We start from the raw sequence: 22,616 nt of genomic DNA, 5'->3' as shown, positions 1-22,616 counted from the left end.
CTAATATGGCCCTCAGTCATTGTATCGAAAGTAGTGTAATAGTGTAAATATACATAATAATTGAACGTTTGTAAGTTAGTTATATACATGTAAAATTATGCAATCACTTCTATTTTGTATACTTGTATGTTCTGTAAATGTTTCACATGGTTTTAAAGTTTTTCTGCTGGGTGTGTTATAATGTGGAGCAGGTTTTTCTTTTCTGTTGGATGAAAAAATCATTAGTTTCATTTAAAATATTTGGTGGTAATTTGTAGAGGCTGAGGTCATTAGGTTGATTTTTACTAGCTGTTTGGTTGAGTTGACAATTTTGCAATAGTTTATGTATACTTAATTTATTTTGTTGGTTTGGGGTAGTTTCTTTCTGGTAGTTTATCAATGTTTCAACTTGTAGTTTTATCTTGTAGCAAGTCTATGTAAAGATAGTTTGAAAGTATTTTTTAATAATTTGTTACTTTATATTTGTAAGTTTATTGTGAAGTACAATTTTGGGTTATATTTAAGTTTTATTTACTTGGTTAGGAAATTGTTGATTTTTATATTTATTATATATATATATATATATATATATATATATATATATATATATATATATATATATATATATATATATATATATATATATTGCTATATGTGTATATATATATATATATATATATTGCTATATGTATGTATATTAATGTATGTATATTTTTTCTTTTCTTCATTTAATGGTTTGGTGAGGGAATCCAACAGAGTTGCCACATCTTGCAGCATTTGTAATTATTGAAGTATTTAGTTATGTACATTAGTAAGCCTTTTATATTGTTTGCTTGTCTGATTTTGTTGGTGAAAGTTGTTTATACTTTTATTGGTTGGTTTAGTTGGGATTAGAATTTCTTTTTATTAGTTATGTCTTTCTACATTAAACACTATTTTTTTAAATGTATGATCTATAGATTTATACTTTTGAATATAAATGTGTGTGTGTGTATATATATTTATTAGGGTGTTTAAACGTTTGTTAATGGCAATATTTTTATTAATGTATTCGCATGATTTTAGGTATATCATTTATTGTGTTGAATGGTAACAAATTTGTTTTAATGTATTTATTTTTAATTTTAGAATGTTTATAAAATGTTTTTTAGGTTTATTTTCAATAATTATTTCATGCATGTGTATAAAAGTGTTTAAAAAAATATATATTTTTAATGATGAAATATGTTGGTGATTTTTTTTCCGTTGATATTTTGTGAATCGATATTTGACATACTGTATGTATTTTTTTTAAAGGTAAAGATATTTTTGTTTCCGATATTTCTGTTCTCGATATACGTTAAAATCGATCTATTTGACAACGATATTTGTGTAGTTGATATTTTGTGGTTTTATTAGTTAAGTATAGGAAGTCGATATTTTGGATTTTGATATTTAATTTTGGATATTTTTGGGTTCGCTATTGAATGGATCAATAATATGCCAGTGAGCCCTTTAAAATTGATTTCTCTGAGGTCGAAAAGTCAGGCGAATGCCATTCAAAATCTTGTTTTGGCCAACTCTGCTGAATCTAACCAACTTTTTTAGTGGTGTTGACCCTTCGAAGGCTACAGTCTTTACTGCTCCGCTTCTACACCTGAGCTAAATAATTCACTATGACCCACCTGTTGTATATTGGCTCCGGAGAGATCTTTTCCAAGATGTGAAACTTTTTACGTGTTGGTGTAGTTTGCCCTTTAAAGTAGTTGAAGGCAGATCTTGTGCTGAAGATATGCTTTTAAGGCTTTTTTTGGAGCTGGAGTGTACTTTGCCTGTTGTATAATCATGAGCCACAACATCCTGAATACCGGAATTCGAAACCTAACCATAGGAAGAACAGGGATTCCACTGAACATGTGTAAAAAAAACCTCTTTCCAGAAAGAAAAAATCTTTTCTAGAGTCCCCTCGCTCACCAGGGTTACCCCTAGGTGTCCTGCTTCATCACTGGGGTCCTTGCAAACCGCTGCGGATTGAGGCGTGCTGCGACATGTGATCTGCGTAGGAGCACTTTGTTTTTGGAAAATATGTGTGGTGGAGTGGGAAAAATAGGTTAAAAATACCTAGCCAGTGAGCTAATATTTTATTCCTGCTCCTAGTCGGTATGTTTTACGATCTGGGGTTAATACTAGGGAAAGACCGAACTGCAATGAGTATGGTGTCCCTAGCACTGGGTCGACATGTTTCGAACTTTCCCCTAAAGCTCTTCTTCAGGACCACACAAGGGCCAGTCCCGTGCGTACCACTCCTACAGAATCCTGTGAATAGGGAACAATGGGGTACACACCTAAGTGTGATACTTAATACATATGGTTGTATACTGACATGCTGTATCCATCGGAAATAAAGGAAAATTAAAAAAGCCTGCCTTCCAGCCAAGCTGGCAGGCCCTTTATATATGCGGCGTCGTATCTCAATCAATCTGCTCATCTATAGTGGGTGTACTTAACAGCTATTTAGTGCGATCATCTGTGGTGGAAGAAATCAACAACACACGATGTCTTTGTGAAGACAAGTGGTTATGTACAAATTGCAGTTTAAAAGCACTCGTGAAAAAGACGCCACATGACATACTACATATAACAAAATAATAGTATTACATATCAATGACACATACTTTTGTTTAGTCAGAAATATGCCTCATGACCTGAAGGTGTAGAGGGGCTTGTAGTCACACCCTAAAATGGTAATGGGGACATAGTTAGTCACTAGCGTTTACTAAAGGTAAATGAGATGGGAACCGGGGAGAGAGTTTCCGGTGCCTTGGCTTATCCTGCAAGGAAAATAGAAACCTTATTATTTCCTTGGAAAAAATGAGAAATAAGATGGTCACACGGGTCTTGCTGGACTTACTTCGCCAAGCATTCCTCTCAGAAAATGAACTGATGGCACGCCTGGAGACCGCTTCTTACCACGTCTGTCTCCCGTTGGCCATTAAATAGACCCGGATCAGCTTAGTCATGCTTACTTAAAAAAACTAGACTGTGTCTTTCACAATATGGCCACTGGGACTGGCAATGGAGCGTGGCCATCTTGGGCGAATGATCAGCCTAGTCTTGCTTACTTAAAAAAACTAGACCTTGTCTCTCACAAAATGGCTGCTGTGACTGGCAATGGAGTGGGGCCATCTTAGGCGAATGACCAAATTGTTGGGTATTGTGGACAAAAAGCTGAAAATAAAACTAACCTGGGGGATACATTTACAAGGGGGAAACATTTAGACACTGCGCGAATCCCTACTCTACATCGTACTTGAGTATGTTGCGAGAGCAACGGTGCATCTGATTGGTGCAATACCCTTAGGCATAAATGTAAATGTAAATGTAACAGCTCGACTGTGCTCTTTTCAGAATAGCTTGTATGTACATCATGAAATAACTAACTTCACGTTGTGTTAGGGGAAGTCATGAACAATGCAAGATTCCTGGATAGTATGGTACATCAGAATGATGCGCAAGACCCTTAGACTTAACTGCTGGACTGCGCTCTTCTCAGAATGGCTTGTATGTACATCATGTAACTACTAAACCTCATGTCTTGTTAGGTGGAAGTCATACATCATGCCCGATCACTGGATAACGTAAGATATCATGTATGGAATAGTAGACTCGTAGTTGTCAGTTGGAGCCTGAATGCCACTGATAGGCAGTCTGCTGTTCACAAAAGAGCCGCTTCTAGTGGGATGGTGATGGGGCCTTCCTGGGTAATTGGGCATTCTAGATGAAGTGGTACCCATGTGTTATTAGCGATTTTAAGTTAGTGTATCACATGCGGTTGGATCTTTACTTCTGTTACATTGTGAGTAGAGTGGTATACTCAAACAATCGACTAAGTCTGGCAGAAGGTGTGTTCCTGATTCAATTAACAAACTGCCCCCACGGGATAACATCATTCAATCCTTCAGTGTCCATGTGCAATTTATACACCCACCGCTGCTCTTTATCTAGCAATCTTTTTTCTAGATTGTCAATGTGTTTGAGATGTTTTAACACTACCCAGTGTAGATCGTTAGGGTCGTGTTTCACTTCATTGAAATGTGATGCCATTTTTGTGGTGACCCGGTGGCACCTGATGTTGCTGCGGTGTTCTCCTATCCTGGTGCTAAACTTTCTGGCGGTCATACCCACATGATGTAGGTTATATGTGCATGTGATCAAGTACACAACCCCTGTGGTATTGCAGTTAGTGGATTTGCGTAACTCCCAACTCATCTAGTTTAAAAGTTACTTTTTTTGTAGTGGAGGACAAGTGACACACACTGCAGTTCCCGCAAGGATGGTGGCCCATCGGTAGGGTACTCAGTATTATTGGGGTCTTACTGTTTCTTGCGTGGTGTTTGGGGCGGGTTTGTACCAAGATGTCTCTTAGGTTTTTTCTTTTTCTGTGTGAGAACATGGGTGTGTGCTTGACTATAAAATGGTGCCTGGAAATATACCAGCATGATTATCCTGCAAAGTGAATGGTAGGTGCATAACTTTGATGTAGTGAAAGATCACTGTAAGAATTGTATGTTCATCCGGCATTCACACCTGGCATCACTTTGGATTGTGTTGGTCTGATGAGCTAGTACAGCCAAAATCGGGTTCCTGAGCTTACTCGGTGGTTGTTGATCTTCAGTCCGGCCAGATTTTCATTCATTAGTCTGCGCTAAGCCCCTTCTGAATTCTTGATAAGGAGAGCCACTTTCAAATATGGCGAAAGGTATGGAGACCACTGGAGTCTTAGGATGCGTGCTGTTCGCAGTGCATGGAAAGTGTGGCAAACCAATGAATTATCAGCCCAGAGACACATCATGGTTTGGCTGAGTCTTCGTTGTTAAGGGTGTTAAAGGCTTTCTTTAAGATTTTTTGATGAGGTGTGCTTTTAGCTTTTACCTAAATTATAATAGAGTTTTTTACAGTTCTGATGGGTTGCTGTTCCAGATCCTGGAATCACTGATAAGGAAGGTCTGTTGCCTTGTTTTCCTTTAAGATTCATTCTAGGGCTTTGCTCAAGAACAGTGGACTCAAGCGATTTCCTCAGCATTGGTTGGCATATCCCATCAGTCATGAATTTAGGGTGACTGTGCTAGCTTGGCGGCTCAGTTTCTTGTCGGAATCAACCACATCCACTGATGATCAAAATCTCCATTGAGTGATATCCCTTCGTTCCCAGTTCCATACATCAGATTTCTAAAATAGTCCCAGAGAGCAGGCAAACGTCAAAAAGAAGAGGGATTGCGAAGAACTTTTCTTGCTGAGTCTCATTGCGGCCAGCAAGTTTCAAAAGTGTCATGAAAACCATATCCTTGAATGTTCAAAGCAACTTCTGCTCCTCAGAGCCGTTAATTGATCAGTAGAAGCTAGATAAGAATTGAGACTAGCGCTGTAACGTGACTTCACTTAGATGCACACCTTAGGTTTCTAGGTTGCTGCTGGTGATTACGGGTGAGTGTTGACTCAATAAAATGAGCTGAGATGGTGTTGTCAGACTGAGCTGCTAGTGCTGGTCCCACTTCAAAGTCTCTCTTTAATTCTTTGCTAGAAAAATACTTGGGACACGGGTCAAAGCCCCATTCATGACCAATCACATGCCCTGAAGAATGCGCATACTGACCTCCCTAGCTTGCCCATTACGCAATATATCCACACTGGCAGAAACTTGGAGGGTGGAGGGGTGGCGCTTATCTCTGGATTATATGCCACATTGATAGACTTATGTTTCTCTGTGCCCACATCCATAGCATTGCGTATCTGGTGTAAAGCGCCTCTTATTACTCAATTCTTGGATGGTGACTTGGATACTCCACAGGTGCGTTACAGTAAAGGGCTACGGGAAGTACACCTTAAGTATAGTGTTTTTAAGGTCCTGCACGCTGCCACTGGTCTCCAGTAAGGTTACACAGAACCCATCTTGCTGTGGATTTATGCTGTTGGAGATGTGGCTTACCGGACTGCGATATAGGTCACACATTATGGGAATGTGACCATCTGAAGTCTTCTGGTCGCAGATTTGGGATTATATGAGAAGAGGCCTCAGGGAACACAGACCTTTGAAAGCCCAGTTGGTGCTACTACATGACACGCCCGACCTCCCTTCAGTGAATCAACGTTTGTAGATGGTGATCCGTTGCTCTAGAGGTTTCTAAATTGGTGATATTGCGTCTTTGGAAGTCGACTCTAATACCCACTCTACAGTCCTGGTTGGACAACATGCATGATATGGCATGCTTTGAGCACCTTATTTATAAGTTAAATGACAACTTGCAGATATTTGATGAGGTTTGGGGCTCTTTTCTTAAGGATTGAAGTGTTGAGCTTGGGTATTCATTTAAGGTGACTACATTGAACACATCCTGCTACATATTTCACACAGACACCTATACTCCGCTCCTTCGCCCCTTCCTCTTAGGGTTTTCAGTCTTCGACCCCTATTGTTAGATATGTTGCATTTTTCCTTTTTTTTTCTTTTTCTTATTATATTAATATTATTATTTATTAGAAGTTAATGCGAATAGAATGTCATCTTCTCGTATTTCTTCCCATGTGAGTTTTAACCAATATCCTCCTTCCCCGCCTACTGGGGATGTGTGTTTCTTTTTCTTCCTTGTTGTTTGTTCTTCTTTTTTCCTCCTTTCATTTGATTTCAGTTATTCATTTCTATAAAGAAGATCTGGTCTACAGTTGGACTTTGGAATTAGCATTTAGATTTTCTCACCCTGCATGGCGACTGGTTTGTGAGTTTGTATTGTGCAACTCCTGTTGGAGCAATGAGAAACTCAATAAAGAATTGAAATATGAATGGGGCTTGTGCTTGTAGTTACTGATTGGTGGTGCTTTCTAGTGATGCTCAAGTGAAAATGAGGTTTAAGGTGGCTGATTTGCGGTACTTTTATACATTTCATGCAGATGTTGAAGGAGTTATCTAGCAAACTCCTTCTTGCACCTTCTCCTAATGACCTTGAGGTTGGCTTTTGTAAGTTTAGGATTTGCTATTTTTTTGAAGCCATGACTGTGTTTTTTAAACTTTTTAATGAATTCTGAGAGCAGTAGACCTGGTTCACTTCCGTTGTTCCAGTAGGAAAAACGAACCTGAAAGGAAGGCTTTGGGGTGGAACATTTATTTTAGTGACATTAAGCACTTTGCTTACTTTACTTGAGATGGCCCCAGAAAACCCAGTGCACAATCCGTATCCAGACAAGGAAGGTGTCCATTCAAGGGCATTGTAGGCTTGCCTGCCTCACAAGTAAAATTGTAATGTCCGATTTGGTAAAGTGTGGGCAGGGCTTGAGGGGCGGTGCAAATAAGGGGAGGGTGCATTAGTCACAATCTGGGGATGTCTTAAGTATGTACTCTTCTATTTTGAAGTGAAAAGGATGAAAATACTGCTGCTGTAAACCATCATTTTTAAGTATGGGTGCCTTTAATTTCTTCATAGATCTGCACTGTAGCTGCCAGGTTTCCGAGGTCCATGCATCACTAATTAGCCCAATCCCATTTTCAGGGACTTGTGGTCTTGGTGGGTTCAATAAGAGGACGAATCCCAGAATTCTATAGAAAAAAAAGCAGGACTGGTTTAACTATTCAAACATGGACTTAGGAAATGTGACGCCTATGCTGTGCTTATTGGTGCTTCTAGGTGGTGTTGACTATTTTTTGTAATCCAGTTCAACTTTTTGCATGTGGTGTTTTAAGCTTGATACTTCTGGATGATTTTGGTCTTGTTCCTCTTGGTATTTTGTACTAAAACGTATTTTATTTCGTTTGTTTTGTGGTTTTTGATGTCACATTCATTGTATATTCCTCTTTATTTTTGCATGCTGAAAAAATAATCTTATTTTTCTTTTGTTTGAAGTTTTCGTGTAATTTTGGAGAATGGATCAGTTGGGATATCCAAGAGGGGCCTCTGCCCACGGCATAAGGGAGGGACAAAGCAAGCCTGCGGTGCCCCAGAAGAACGCCTACGCCAGGCTTGTTCAGCAGCACCACAGTGGGCGCTTCAGGGCCTATTTAAACCACGTTGCACAAACCATAAGGCGGGAGGAAGCTGGAATTAGTGACCCTGGATTTGAGACTGGGACGCCTCCTATGAGGGAAGGCCTGGGAAGAAATGGACTTCATGCACAGACGTATTCGCCCATTAAAACTTCCCACCCTGAAAAGTCCCCCCTGATTCTGGGATCTGATCAATGCCTTGAAGAGAGTGACTCGTCCTTAAAATCAGAAACATTGGCCAGAGGAAGAGAAACAAACCTCAGTCAGGATTCAGACCTTGTATTGGATGGAGACACTACCCCAAAGCCTGGTCTCATTGTTGTGAGTGACGCCTCTGGTGGCAGGGTTGTTTTCAACTGCTCACGTGATGGTGCGTCTCTACAAGCATTTTCTGGTGCCGTAGAGCAGGATGAACCGGCAACCGTTCAGAACAAAACAAAGAAAAAGCTACTCAGCTTCTCTAACCCACAGAAAGCGCAGAACATTGCAACCACAAAGCCGTTCAGAGATAAAGTGCCAGTGGCAAGTACTGTGGTTCCTGGATCTCCACATTCTGGCCAAATTAAAGGTGAGAGGGGGTGAATGGTTAAGTGGGGTTCAATAGCTTTGCACTCATGTTTGAAGCCTTTTCGGTGTTCTCTTTTATACAGATTCCTTCTCGGAATATTTGGAGGGGGACTTTCTACCGCAGTGGAGGTGAGGGAGGGCTCTGCAATGTATGGCCTTCACCTGCACACATTTCATTGCACAGTTTGGATCACATTCTGAAGTACGCTGTCTCTTAGGGCCTGATTACAATGGCGGTGGGACCGCCATCGTCAGGCCGGTCCCACCGCCATCCAGCCCATTTGATCCGACCGCTGCATTAGGATGCAGGTGGTCGGATCTCGGCTGGCAGGGGAAAGACCCCTGCGTCTAACAGGGTCAAGGATCCCGACAGTGCGGCGGTTGGACTCCTATTCCATACAATAGGGTGGTGCCTGCTCATGGTGCAGGGATGTTTAAAATGTGTATATTGTGTACTGCGTTGTGTGCTGCAACCCGCAGCACACAACGCAGTGCAAAGTATATGCATTGCACCCCCGTGAAGATGGTTGCATCGTAATGTGGGCAGCGGGACTGCCGACTTCTAGTCGGGCGATCCTGCTTCCGCCACAAGTCCGACCGGCATCGTAATCAGGCCCTAAGTATGGGTCCTTTTATCCTTCCATTGTGACACTGATTCGGACATTGTTTCCCCGCTATATCATTAAGAACGTTTCAAAAAGTCAAATTCCATTTCAAATCGACTTGATTCCCAATCCTATGAAAGTTGCCTGGCAGGTTAGCAGGTAGACTTCACCCCCGCTTCATGAATAAGGTTTGCTAAGAAGGGCATTTGCAACCCTTTCAAAATGATTGAGTCTGCTAAATAGAGAGCTAATTTCAGTTTAGGGGATGAATCGGGGGTTATGACACATGCTATTGATTCAAACTTCTATGCTGATTCTGCCCTATTTAACTTGGAACCTAAGCAGTTGCAACAGATTTCTCCTGACTCGGTTCAGGCTAAATACTTTTTTTCGGCTGGTCACATTCCCTAAAGTTAATGACTGGTCACAGTTGCCTTAGGGTGACCAACTGGCATAGGTGCAAATTCAGGACGGTGAGTGTAAAAATTCAGGACAAAGGGTCAAAATTCAGGACAAAAATTCAGGACAAAAGGTCAAAATTCAGGACAAAACTTCGGGACAAAAGGTAAGTTTTACAGATACGTCAGAGGTGGTCGCGCAATAGTATATATGTAAGTAAATAGACCACCATCTAAGTACAAGTCAAAATAGCTTTATATTAGGTTGAGACAATCGTGCACTTCACGGTTTTTCAGTATGGCTGTAGCTTGCTGCCTTAGACAATTCAAAATTCGCATCTCGCTCCAGCAGGTACATTAATCACCAGACCATGGTGAACCGCACCTGAATGTAAGTGAAGCCGCTTTTATTGTTGATTGAAAACTACTGGATATATAAGGAACTTTGCAGTGCCAGCCCCCAGCAACAAAACCGCTCCCCCCCCCCCCCCCCCCCCCCCTATCCAGCCTCCCAGGGAAACACCCGATGCCCGGTCCGGCCAGTCCTGACTTGCTATCACCGTTCAATGGTGCCCCTCATCTTCACTTAGACCGTTTCTCATGTGTATTTAATTTCTCTTATAGTGTTACTCATCCCAATTATGTAGGGCAGGGTGTCGGAGTGCGTTACATCACACACATTATATAGAGACAATGACTTATATTAACGTGAAAGTCAATGTATAGGAAATGGTACTTAAGATAATGGGTGCTACACGGTGTAATCATCTCTTATCTATTATTCAGTCTTTCACCCTTCATTCTGTCCTTCCATCTATGTGCCCATTTATATCCAAACATATTCAACCATTTGCAAACATATCCACCATATATCCTTCCATCCATCATTACACTCATCCATCCCTCCATCCATCCTTTCAGTCATCCATCCGTTCAGTCATCCATCCATCCAGCCATTTACCCTTTCACCCATTCATTCATTTACTCATCCATCTACCCAGTCACTTATCCTTCCACCCATTCAGCCTTTCAGTCATTCATCCTCCCGTTCTCTCTCCTTCCCCCTTTCACTTATCCATCCATACATCCATCATCCACCCATCCATCTACTCATCCATTCATTTATTCCATCCATTGATCCTATTACTCATCCATCCTTTCACTCATCCATCCATCCGTTCTCTCATCCACCCACCCTTTCACTTCTTCACTCATCTATTCATCCTTTTGTCCATCTACCCCTTTCACTCATCCATACATTCACCATTTCACTTATCAATTCAATCCATCCATCCTTTCACTCATCTATCCACCCATTCACTCGCCCGTCATCTAAGCTTTCACTCACTCATCCATCCATCCTTTCATACACCCATCCACCCTTTTACCCATCCATCTACCCTTCCACCCATACATCCATCTATTTACCTTTTCCCTCATCCATACTTCCACTCATCCATCCTTTCTTTTATCTATCCATTCACCCTTTCATTCATCCATTCATCCTTTCAGTCATCCATCCAGCCATTCACACATTCCTTCACTTATTTACTCACCCACCTTTTCTCTTGGTCTACAGAGGTGCAGACAGAAGAGGCCCATCAAGAACTTCACCCTAGCTGTAGTTCCTAAAGCAAGGGGTGGGGTGGGGTGGGGTGGGGGAAAGTTCACTATGCCCCTGCACATAGGCAGTCTGAAAACGTAGAAGTCATGAGTCACACATGATGCACAGTGCCAGAATGTGAGGTGACTGTGACATGGTGTTGTTTCCAGGGCTTGAAGTGGTGTAAAAAAACGGGGGGGGGGGGATGGGGGGGGGCGGTCTCTTCAAAGGGGGTGTTCGATGTAATTAAGGGCATAGTTTAAAACACCTAGGCTAAAAATCAGCGCTTGGCGTAGTGTTCCGCCCGACTGGTATTATGTTGTTTCTGTCATTGCATCCAGATATATAATACAGCAAGTATCATACACCGTATCATTACACCAACAAAAACCAGGACTATTGGCTTTGTCAATGGTTGTTTGTTGCGTAAAATAAAAAAAGGCAACAACCATGGCTTTGTTGGATATAATATTGAAAATACTTCAGTTAAAAAATGATGAGACAGTGAAAGAACGATAACCCGTTCTTTTTCACCTATTTTACAGGCTTCTTTTTATAAACTGTTTTCTTACGTTGCTAAAGTTGCATCATTAGCGTTTTGCCTTTTATTTTACAGAACGCCCTGCTGTACACCGAGGCATGAGGAGGCCGCCACATGATTTACCAGCCCAGACTGCCCCATTGACATTCTGTATGTGGCAATCATCAGCCCCATACAGAATGACAATGGGCGGGGAGGGGCTGCTCTTTTGTTCGAGGAGCGTGAGGCGCCCTATCAGGAAGGTGAGGCCTCTCACAGGGGAGCAGTGCTGCTCCCTGTGATGGCCAAAATTACAGACAAAAGGCGTCCGTAAAAGGTTTCCTCACGGGCAACGGACGTGAGGCCCAAATTACAGACTGTCCGTGAAATTTACGGACGGTTGGTCACCCTAAGTTGCCTTGCAAATGCCCTTGTGATGATACCTCTCCCCAATCTACCCTACATTTGACTCTATTCTGTAAATTCTATCTAGAACCTAGAAAGAGATATCTTGTTCCAATTTTAAAAAGTCTAGGGCTACGTCAGTGTCGCCCCGCCTTCCTCGTTCTCCAACTCCTCGAATCTGAATTCTTTGCATTAAACATTGTTAGGTTTTTAAAATTTTGTATTAGACACAGAAAGAACCTATAATTGAAACTTGCTGTTTTCTTTACTTTTTAATTCCCTTGTTGCGTATTTTAACCAAATTGTATTTTAAGTGTAATTATTTCTTGTTCCCTTCCTTGACAAATGTATTAATATTTCATGTATGTACTTTTATGGTTTTTTATCATTTGAAACCGAATAAAGTAATTACTGACAGACACATGGTGGTTAGGCCGCATCTGTGAGCTATTTCTGTATTTGGCAGTAAAGGATCACAAGAACATGCTGGTTACAAGGTAATTAATGGTAAATTCTTCAGTTTCACTGTTGTATTTGGTAGCTTTCACCTGCTGGAAAACGTTGCTGTAACAACCATAAAGTCATATGGCATAACAGCCCCTCCCCCTATTTCTATAATGGATCAGAGCTGTAAAAATGTCAGGTGGCTCAGCAGTTGGACATTTTTGACACTGTCGGGTTCTAAATAAGATTCCTAGATGCCTCTGGTCTTTCTTGTTGCCCGTGTCCCACTTGATCGTCTCTCATTCTGATTGGTTGCTGGCTCTTTTATTTTTAGGCATTGCTCTTAGTTCGGTTTAGCTGTTGTCAAAAAGACTTGTGTACAATACCCATGCTTACAGTGGGCCTTGGGTCAGCCCATTGCTCATCCCTGGTTGACTTTGTCAGTCTCGTTTGCTTGCTTCTTATTTGAAGTTATTGTGTCTGTTTGTCCCTTGTAGCATGAAGTCTGTATTGGATGACCGCTATCCTTCCTCTGCTTACTTTCAGGGAGCTACTTTTTTATTTTTGTATTTGCAACAAATAGTTCAGTCGAGAGTGTATGTGTTCTCTGTCTGTCTCTTTTCTCTCTCTTTCTCTCTTTCTCTCTTTCTCTCTCTTTTTTCCTCGCTTCACTGTGTTGCTCTCCCTTCACATCATCTGACGCTTTTCATGGCGGTCTTTCATCCCCCGAGCTCATAGTTGCTTACTTGCTTCTACCACCCGCCACACCATGCTCATCTTAGTTTCTCTTTTACGCCCACCCCACCCTGCTCACTGCTGCCGCTAGTCTGTAGTCTGTATCGTTGACTTGCGCTCGTTAAACGCCTGCTCCTCCAGTTCTACCATGCCCCCCCCCCCACCCTGTTTTTTTACTTTTTAGAATCTGGGTGCTGCAATTTTCTAACTAGCTGCAGCTGCTCTTTACTATAAATGTGCATTTGCACACCATTGCAAAGTGTGTTAAATGTGAAAAGAGTTGCAATATCTGATAAGGTGAACCAGCGCAGTGATCAAACGAGTGCTCAGGACAAATATTTACAATCGGGTATTCGCATATTTGTAGAATTCCAATAAAGAATATATTTTTGGACTACACCCTCAATCCATCCAGCCACTTGTACATTTATTCCTAATGATTAATAATTGTTTAAAATCAAATTGCCCTGGAACTTGTGCTGTTTCACAAGTATCTGCATCAAGCAAGTTTTTTAACACTGCTCTCTTTCAAACTATCACATTTTGCACCTATTTTAATTTTAAATGCAGTTTGTGAATTGTTCCATTTTATCTCTGACTCCATTAATGTGAACAAGTCAGTTGTATTTGAATCCATGGATAGATGTGCTAGTCAAATATAAAGGTGAACCATTAATCTTAAGAACGATCAAACAAGCAGACACCAGATTACAGTATTCGCGAATAGGTGAAGTCTGGATTTGGCCAGTGGAGATGGAGAAAGACGGCGAGAATGAGCACCAACGTGGTGGAGCAATACGGCATCCTGGAGATTTTTTGTTTTTCCTCTTCCGTTTCCCAGAGGTGAATGCATGAAATTCTGGGAGGAGCTGACATGCCCGTGTTAGTGGTTGTATTTGCAAACCTCTGACAAATCACTGGCATGGCTGAGTGAATTCAATTTCCATCACTGAAATCTAGCGATCTACGTATCGCAGGTTTGATTTGTAGATGGATCTACTCTGCATCCTTCCATACTTATGAAATTGAGTACTATTGAATTAAATGCAAATTATGTGCAGTGTTTACAAACATCAGAAGTTCTTGTGGGAGCCACTAAATGGGAGCGAGCCGTGCAATTATAAGAGGATGTATGACGTTACAACGCATGCTTTTACCACGCATGCTGTTACAACGCCAGTTTTACAACGCAAACCTTTACAACGCATAGTGCTTTGGGGCGCTGGATAGTGAATAGTTTAATTTACTATTCCAACTCCAGTCCCTGTGGACACTAGGGAAGGTGTTGGATAGTAAATTAAATCTATTCCCTATCCTAGAGCGCCCCCCAGCGCAATGCGTTGTGATGGTTTTCGTTGTAAAACCTGCGTTGTAATAGCACTGCGTTGTAAAAGTTTCGTTGTAAAGGATGTTTCCCTTTGAAGATCTGGGGATGGACTAATTGTTGTCAGAGTTGGACATGATGTGCATCAGCCAGTAGTTTTTTTGGGACATATGTTAATTACTTCCAGTTTTATTTTTTAAGTAAGTGTACTGTCACCCATCAACAGTGTTCCCTGCATTTATAATTGAACTGGGGAACATGGATATTTGGAACCTGCCAATGGCACTTTCGAGATTGTAATGGTAGCATGTGCTATGTAAGTGTAGTATTTAGTAATTAATAATAGCTAGAACAGGCTCTAGAGTTTACTCTAGTTGGGAGTGCTCCCAGGATTGCACAATCTAAGCACTTTTAATAATCTGATAAAATCACAGAATCAGTTTAGCAGTTTATGGAATTGCATACATCCTTAGAGTACCACTACGTGTATTGTATTAACATGTATTGTACATCCTTGAGGTGTAGAATTAGGTGGCACAGGGAAGGGGAATTCTTGAAGTTCCAGCCAAGAAGATGGACAGCGGTCATTAAGGCATTTCTTTTGCAACAGGTTCTCTGTTCTGTAAGTATTCGTGGCAGTGCAAAAGGAACAGAGCCAGCACTGAGAGAGAACGTCAACCTTAATAGTTGGTGTGATTTTGTATATTGAGTTTGGCCAAATCTCAGAGCCCTAGCGGGATTTTCAGTATGGTGTCTGTTGAATTCAAAGTGTCGTGTGTAATGTACTCGTGCTTGCATTGCGCTTGTTTGGTAGCTCGTGGGGCAGGCAGTCTTTGGAGGATTCCTGTTTCTGAGTTTGGAGAAACAGATTAGCAACAGCACTTTGCCGTAGCTGCTGGTGAATGATGGCACTTGTTCTCTCCTGACATACGGATCTGTAGTAGTTAATTTAATGTGGGTTAAGAGCTGTCCTGGTAGCAGTAATGAATGTTTCCTGGGTTAAAATGGTTTGAATTTGTAAGTTCTGACGGAGTCAGAATTGCTGGGTTGCTGCTGTATGGAAGAAAGTGCAGCATTCAATTAATGTCATGTGGAGGTAATTTAGTCAAATAGCGAAGAGTGTATTTGGTTTACTGTAGGAAAAAAACTAATTCAATGATTACTACCGCTTTAGTTCTTTTGGCTAAAGCACTTGTGTGCCACTGGTTTCTTGGCCAAGCTGCTGATGTCCATCTGGCACTCATTTTCAAGGACAAATCAGATGTCCTAATCAGCCGCTATGACGGAGCCTCCTTGTAAGCTCCTCAAGATGTGAGATATGAAAGTTGTACTGTAACGGTGAGAAGTCGGATCATTGAGAATTCCCAGAGGGGTAAGATGTCTGAGGTGGGTGCCTTACCTCGGTAGCACAAGGTATTAGGCCTTTTGGGTAGAGCCTGTTTCATCTTTTACAAGTAGGTTGCTGCAATAATGGCTGATCTGTCCAGATCTAATGGCGCTTCAAGCTTGTCTCAGCCATGCATCTGGGCCAACCTCTGCTCTTGAGGCTGTTGTGGGGCTGAGGACTGAGTGGAAGTCTGACTGGCATCTATCTTGGAATATTAACTATGCGTATTTGGAGTTCAGTAGAGACCATTATTTTTCCGTGGGCCTCCTTATCTTCATTCCGAAGGAGATCAGTCGGGTTGATGGCCTATGATGCAACATGGTGGGTGATGGAGAGTGATGGTGTTGTGGTGAGGGTGAAAGATGTTTGGCAGCCCAGGTGGTGCTCTCATCAGTTTTTGATACTAAGCCCAAACCTCTTTACTTGGACTTCATGATCACCTTCTAGAAATAGATGGGCCAGATCCTGGAAGTGTATTAAGGGTAGTAATCGAGAAATATTAGGCAACTAACCCCTTGTCTTGGCAGTGAGCTTTCCGATATACTGTTAGTTAAACCACACGCATAGAAGAGCCACCCCTACTCTCTCTCCAAAACAAAGCATCACTCTTCTATTTCTTTCATGCTATTGCTATGGAGTACTTTGCATTTCACAATGCTGCTTTCTGTATCCCAAGTGGCCCTTGAATGTATTTGGCTTGCAGTAACTGGACCGGTTTGTTCCTGGTAGGTCCAATGACGGCAGTTAAAAAAAAAATCTATCATTCTGATTTGTGGTTGGGTGTCCCCAAAAATCCTTGGTTCAACTTGCTCTTCCTTGGCCATTTACCATGGTTCATACAGTAATCTGTCAGGGAATGAGTTGCTCTCAAAATGGGGCAATGCTAAACAGTTTGTTTTTAGATGCCTTAATGCAGCTGTTTTGCAATTTGTAAGTCCTATACATAGAAATGATTATTATTGCGCAATTTAATGGCATCAAATGTATAAAGCTTCGAGGGTTTAATGGCCAAGTTTGCTGTTCCTTTTGTGCAATACAATTTTATGATCCATAGTGTTGTATGCATGTATTAGCAGCAAGCACTAAACTTCACCAGTTTTCCTGCCATGCTTTACATGATCAGTCATTATCCGCCCACTTTGTCGTTTTTCTTAGTTGCTTGCTCCTCCCCTAGACAGTTCTGTCTCAATTGCGCCTCCTCTCCAGATCAGAACTTCTGCTGTTGTAGACCGATGTTCATATATGTTGTTGTCCTTATCTGCTCTGGCCTAGTCTGCAAAGCTCTTCTTTCCAGTCAGTGTTTTTTTGTTATTTTACACCCCCAAAGTTATTAATTTCCCCTCCTCACCCCCTCCCAAATAACTCGGATGACAACTCCGTTTTGGAAGACTGAAGGCTTCAGCTTTATTACAGGACTGGTTAACTTGCAGATCCATATATTCAGCAGTTCCACGCCTTCATTAGATTTTTGCTTCTTCCTCACCACTAACTGTTCAAAGCAGGTAGATTGCCAGTTCCCTGAGCTGCACTACCCTTGCTACTCCCTACTGTGACTAGTTTCAGTGCACTGAATTCAAAGAAATCTGGTTGTAGGCAGAGTTCCTTGAAAACTGTCTCTTCTTGTATTTCCAATCTCCCTTTGATTTTAACTTCATGGACCAGAGATGTCCTCTCATAGCCGGCGTGTACAACTGGGACTGGAGCTCTATCTGAACTAACCTCTGAATGCAGCCCTGGTATCTAAATACGTATTAGGGTATTGGTGACCAAGCCTTATTTCCGTTTCCCTTCAGGAGTGCAAACCAAATTGCAGCAAATTTGCTAAATTTTGAATCTGTTTTCACTATGTTTTTTGACCGTATGGCAACGTGAAGTGAATCCATGAAAAGCATGTAATCTCCACAACTTCAGATCCTAGCGAGGGCGGAAAATGGCTTTGTATGTGTAATAAATATATATATATATTCATGCACAAATAATATTGCCGATCGGATGTACCAAGTTTTTTTATCATGTTTTTTTTATATTGACACTTCACATTTAACTAGTTTATTACAGTTTAAAACTTGACCTGTCAATTTAAAGCAACCCTAATTTCTTCGTTGAAATGCTGTTGTATTTTATAACGGGACCAGCATTATCAACAGCTGCGTCCACGGTCTCAGTGCTTGGCAGCTCTTCTTTTCAGGGTGCCTAATCTCTTAAGTCCTCAGGTATTTTCAATACAGGAATAGCTGAACTCGCTGGAGACCTGTCTGAAATCGGACTTGTACTGGGAACACACACGGGTCATTTCGGGGTCTAATGGGTATTCCAATCGCTGTCTTATTGCAGTTTGGTATTATTGTCCTCTGACATTTGAGATGATGGCTTTGGAGTAGGGCTAGTGGGCTTCGATGTCTGAAGTTATTTTAATAGGATTTTTGGTTTGCTTGTTGAGGCGGTAGTTAGAGCGTTGCTACTGGGCAACAAAAGTGGATTGTAACCTTTTTAACAGCCAGTGTCTTGCATCATGAGCTCTGGGACAGAAAAGCTTATGGCAGAGGCTTAGTTGGGGGGGGTGGGGGGGGGGGGGTGGGGAACAACAGCATTTCTCTAAATCTGAACACTTGGCTTATTTCTAATTGAGTTGTGAAATGTTGAAGTAAGTCTTCATGATTTAAAATTCTTTTAATTATGTTTCTTCCACCTGAACATGGCATATTTGCTGACGGAAGACATATATGCAATTGGCAGTACAGTGTCCAGCTAAATTGTCATCCCAGTATGGTGTGGACCCCCTTGAAGATTTAAACTAGGACCCCAAGGGTTCTAGCTCGTTCTGACCAGTCCACAGAGGACAAGGTATCTGATGTGAAACTGGACGTTTAGATCTGCATGTTCCAGGCTAATAAGGCATGGCTCTCCCTACTGTTAGGGTCTTCTCGGAACTTGAGGCATGGCTGTCTCTAAGTGGTTTTAAATCGCATTAAGTTAAAACTCCAATTGTAATTTTTGGCGTAACTATATTTTGGTTCACATTTTTAATCCTGCCCCAACAGACTTATGTTTTTGTGTGTTATGTCTGAGATGTTTCAAGTCTGAACGTAGTTCTGTGCGCCGTCATTAGTTGCCTCCTCCTTTACAAGAACCCTGTTTTGGCTTTGCTGTTTGTCCTTTAGAATTAGTTTTAAATGTTGTACAGTGGGTTTCTGACTTTGTATTTCATTTCTGGGACAGACAGTGGTTACTGTGCAGTCTCCTAAATGAATAATGTCCTTCAAGGGTCCCAAGGCCACTAATACCTGTGCTGTGCAATTAAATAGACATGTTTCCACAAATCTTTCCATAAGCACTTGACTTCCCATAGGTAGCGAAACTGAGCATTGCAGACTTACTCAAGGTAGAGTTTAGAAAGCTGACTATAGCATTGACACAGTGATAACACAATACACAGAGTTTTCACTGAGTTCTGTACCTTCAAGATGAATATGACTTTAATGGGTAAATGAAATGGAGGATTTGCAATTGTAATGTACACAAAAAGCAGAAGTTGCCTATGCCATTCCTGGGAGAGATATAGAGTCGAAAGAACATTGCTACTCTAGAGAGCAGTTTTCAGATGTTCCTGCACAGCTGCAGGACTTGGTTTCCAGCAGGGACTTGGCTTCCAGTTAAAGGTAAAGTCGGCTAAGGACCAGTCTGTCTCTTGCAGTGTTTAAAGTTATTCAATGGCCCAGTAAGCATAGTGGCTTGGTTTTCAGATCGCACTTCATACTGCCATGTGGCTATATTTAACAGATGTCAATATTGGCTAATTTAATTAGAAAGAATTTACAAACCACGAAAAGAAGTAAAGCCGAGTTGCGTTTGCTTTAGTTCAAACTTGTGACTTTTTGTCCCGTTGCAATGGCATCCATTGGACAGGCGACCACATGCTGCACTAAGTTTGTAACCTATTTCCAATGGTGGCACAATCGCAACCTACAATTATATTTCTGGACCTGTACCACCTAGAATTGATTCTGATGGTTTTGAGATCAGATCATCAGGCTGTAGCTAATAGGGCACACCCTCATTGGCAAGATTAAAGGAGTAATGTGCATGGAGATCTTTTTCTGGATATGTTATTATTTTTATTGTCGCCCTTGGGCCCTGGCCATGTCTAAAGCCAAAGTGACTCTGATAGTAGTCAATGGCGTGACATCAGTTACTGGGTATGTCTATCCAGTGAGAGACTTTCATGGTTGTTGAGTATATACTGATGAGGAATGCTGGTATTGCATGGCCCCTACTCGAGTGCTATGCTTAAGTTATACTGCTGAGTAGAGTCTGCCAAAGTGCATAGGGAATGGGAGATGCACACTTCTGTTCCTTCCTTCCTTACTTTCTTTGGCTTGAGTGCCCTGTCTAACGTGACTGTCTATGCTTCGTGGGTGCTACTCAGTATGTAACACAGGGCTTTTCTGCTGCAATTTCCTGAAAGTAAATGTTAGTCCCTCCCACTACAGAGCAGGTCTGTGACTCTTTGAGGTCCTTGGTCTTCGTCCACCATTGGCCCAGAACCGATTCATAACTTGGGTTAATTGTGGCACTTCTTACCCGAGACTCACTTCCCCAGTCTCAGATCTTCAACCATATGTAATGCTCTCTTAACTATACGTCTCTCTTAATGAGCTTGTTGCTACCACTAAAAAGCCCTCTCACCATGTATTCAGTTACGATGCTTTTAATTGATTTTTTTTGTTTAAATCTTTTTATTAAGGTTTTACAGGTTAAAGCACCCGAGAGGGGTAATACATCAATCATGTATCCGTATTGTCACACATTGAAGGGTTACATAAAATTCACAATTGAAAGTTATCTGTAACGTATAAATGCTATCCCGTCCAGCAAAATTGTACCCCATGTTCCTCGGGATTGCAGGCTAGGAAACGAAAGGTATCTTGATATGACTTCTTACGATTTGTCCCTAAAGCTGCGTGCTGGCGAGGGTTGGTGTGAATGTCGTCCCCGTGTGTGTTTATGCAAACCTTTACCAAAGTGGCAGTTGTGGTAAATGAAGTGTGCGTCGGTGTAAAAACTACCGACTGAAAACGAAGCGTGGAACTGTGGGGATAAACTCTTCCTAGATCTATGGGCGGTGGGAGAGCGTGCGGCGGGCTGGCTGGGGCCAATAGACATGGTGGGCTGAGGGTGTCGGGGTCTGTGGCCTAGGGGGTTGGGACCCCGATGGTTCCCGGGACAGAGGGGGGGAATCTCGCCAGGGGCGGCGGGTCGTGCCGCCGAGGGGGATCGACGTTCGGTCTGTCACGTCGAAGTGGCGTGGAACTTCATCTCTGGGCATTTAACTAGGGGGGTCAGGGTGTTGTGGGGAAACGTGGGTGTGAGGTGGGGATGGTTCCGGTGCGTCGTCCAGGGTTGTCTCTTGTTTACTTTGTATGAGCAACTGTGCCCATTCCAGGGAGATGGGGTGCTTGCGCGTTCCCCCTCACCTCCTCTTCCCGTATGTCTTCCTTTGCTGCCCCCCATTTGCTCATCGTTCCAATCCAGGCTGCTTCCGGGGGGCCCAAAGTGGCCCTCCAGTGCATAGTAATGGCTCGCTTCGCCAGTAGCAGGGCAAGGGATGCAAATCGCCAGTGTACTTTCTCAGATTTCTTACGTTTGTAGGTCCCCAGCGCACAGACTTCCAGGAGTTCTTGTGCGGTAAGTTGACCAGTGCAAGGAGTGTTTGGTGTACCGTGGTCCAGTACCGTTGCAGGGAGGGGCAGTCTCAGAACATGTGTCAGAAGTTCACTTCCGGCAGTTGACAACGTGGGCAGTTAAATTGTGTGTCCGGGTAGTACCGGTGGAGCTTGTCCGGAGTGAGATAGGCCCGGTGGAGTACGTTAAATTGTATGTTTTTAAACCGTGCGTTTCTGGACACTTTCTTTGTGTATTCCAAAGCGAGTGTCATGGAACACCCTGCCGACGTCTTCTTCCCAGGATTGACGCAAAGTATTTAGGAAAACATTGGTTAACTCCCTGATGGCCTTGTAGTGCCATGTAACTAGGTGTCTGCCGGCCCCCATGCGGAGGATCGTGTGGAGCACCGGGTGTGTGGGCGGTTCACCATCTCGCATACCCCAGAACGGTCGTGTGCTATCTAAAAGTTGTCTGTGCATAAGGAATTGTCCTCATGGGAGGTCATACCATTCAACCAGCTGCTCATAGGTGCGCAATCGCCCATCGTGGAACAACGCTTCCACCTCCGTCACGTTGTGATCTGTCCATGTCTGTAGGGCTCTAGTGGTCTAATGTGTTACGCTGTGAGGGAGACCCACAAGGGGTAGCAGTGGGGAATAGAGTGGCTGGTCTTTGGACATTCAAAGAATACGCATCATGCATTTGCGTGCAATGGAGACCTGAATCGGGTGGCTGCGAGACTGTTTGGTCCTGGGTAGGAGCATCCTTCTAATGACTGGAAGAGTTATCCTACCGGTCTCTGTTGTCGTCTCCCCAACGCATCGCTCTGCCGTCCAATGGGAAAGCCACTGGAGTTGCGCGGCCAGGAAGTATGATTCGAAGGATGGGGCTCCCAGGCTTCCGTCTGCTGTTGGCAAACATAGCGTGCGTAATGCCACTCTGCGTCGGCCGTTACCCCATTTCAGTGTTGTGAG

At 42.5% G+C, this 22,616-nt stretch overlaps 1 protein-coding gene across 1 annotated transcript in view; it reads left to right on the top strand.

The window, feature by feature from the left end:
* The window catches only part of DIS3L2 (DIS3 like 3'-5' exoribonuclease 2), a 799,214-nt gene that overhangs the window by 18,976 nt on the left and 757,622 nt on the right, over positions 1–22,616 (top strand). The window contains exon 2 of the mRNA XM_086944551.1: positions 7,851–8,558. Coding sequence (XP_086800677.1) covers positions 7,871–8,558 — 688 coding nt within the window. The 5' untranslated portion in view covers positions 7,851–7,870. The remainder of the gene's footprint in view (positions 1–7,850; positions 8,559–22,616) is intronic.

Source organism: Lissotriton vulgaris, chromosome 11, assembly GCF_964263255.1.
Source record: "Lissotriton vulgaris chromosome 11, aLisVul1.2, whole genome shotgun sequence".
NCBI lineage: Eukaryota > Metazoa > Chordata > Amphibia > Caudata > Salamandridae > Lissotriton > Lissotriton vulgaris.
The sequence above is the reverse complement of the archived record's forward strand: the minus strand, read 5'-3'. Positions and strand labels throughout refer to the sequence as shown.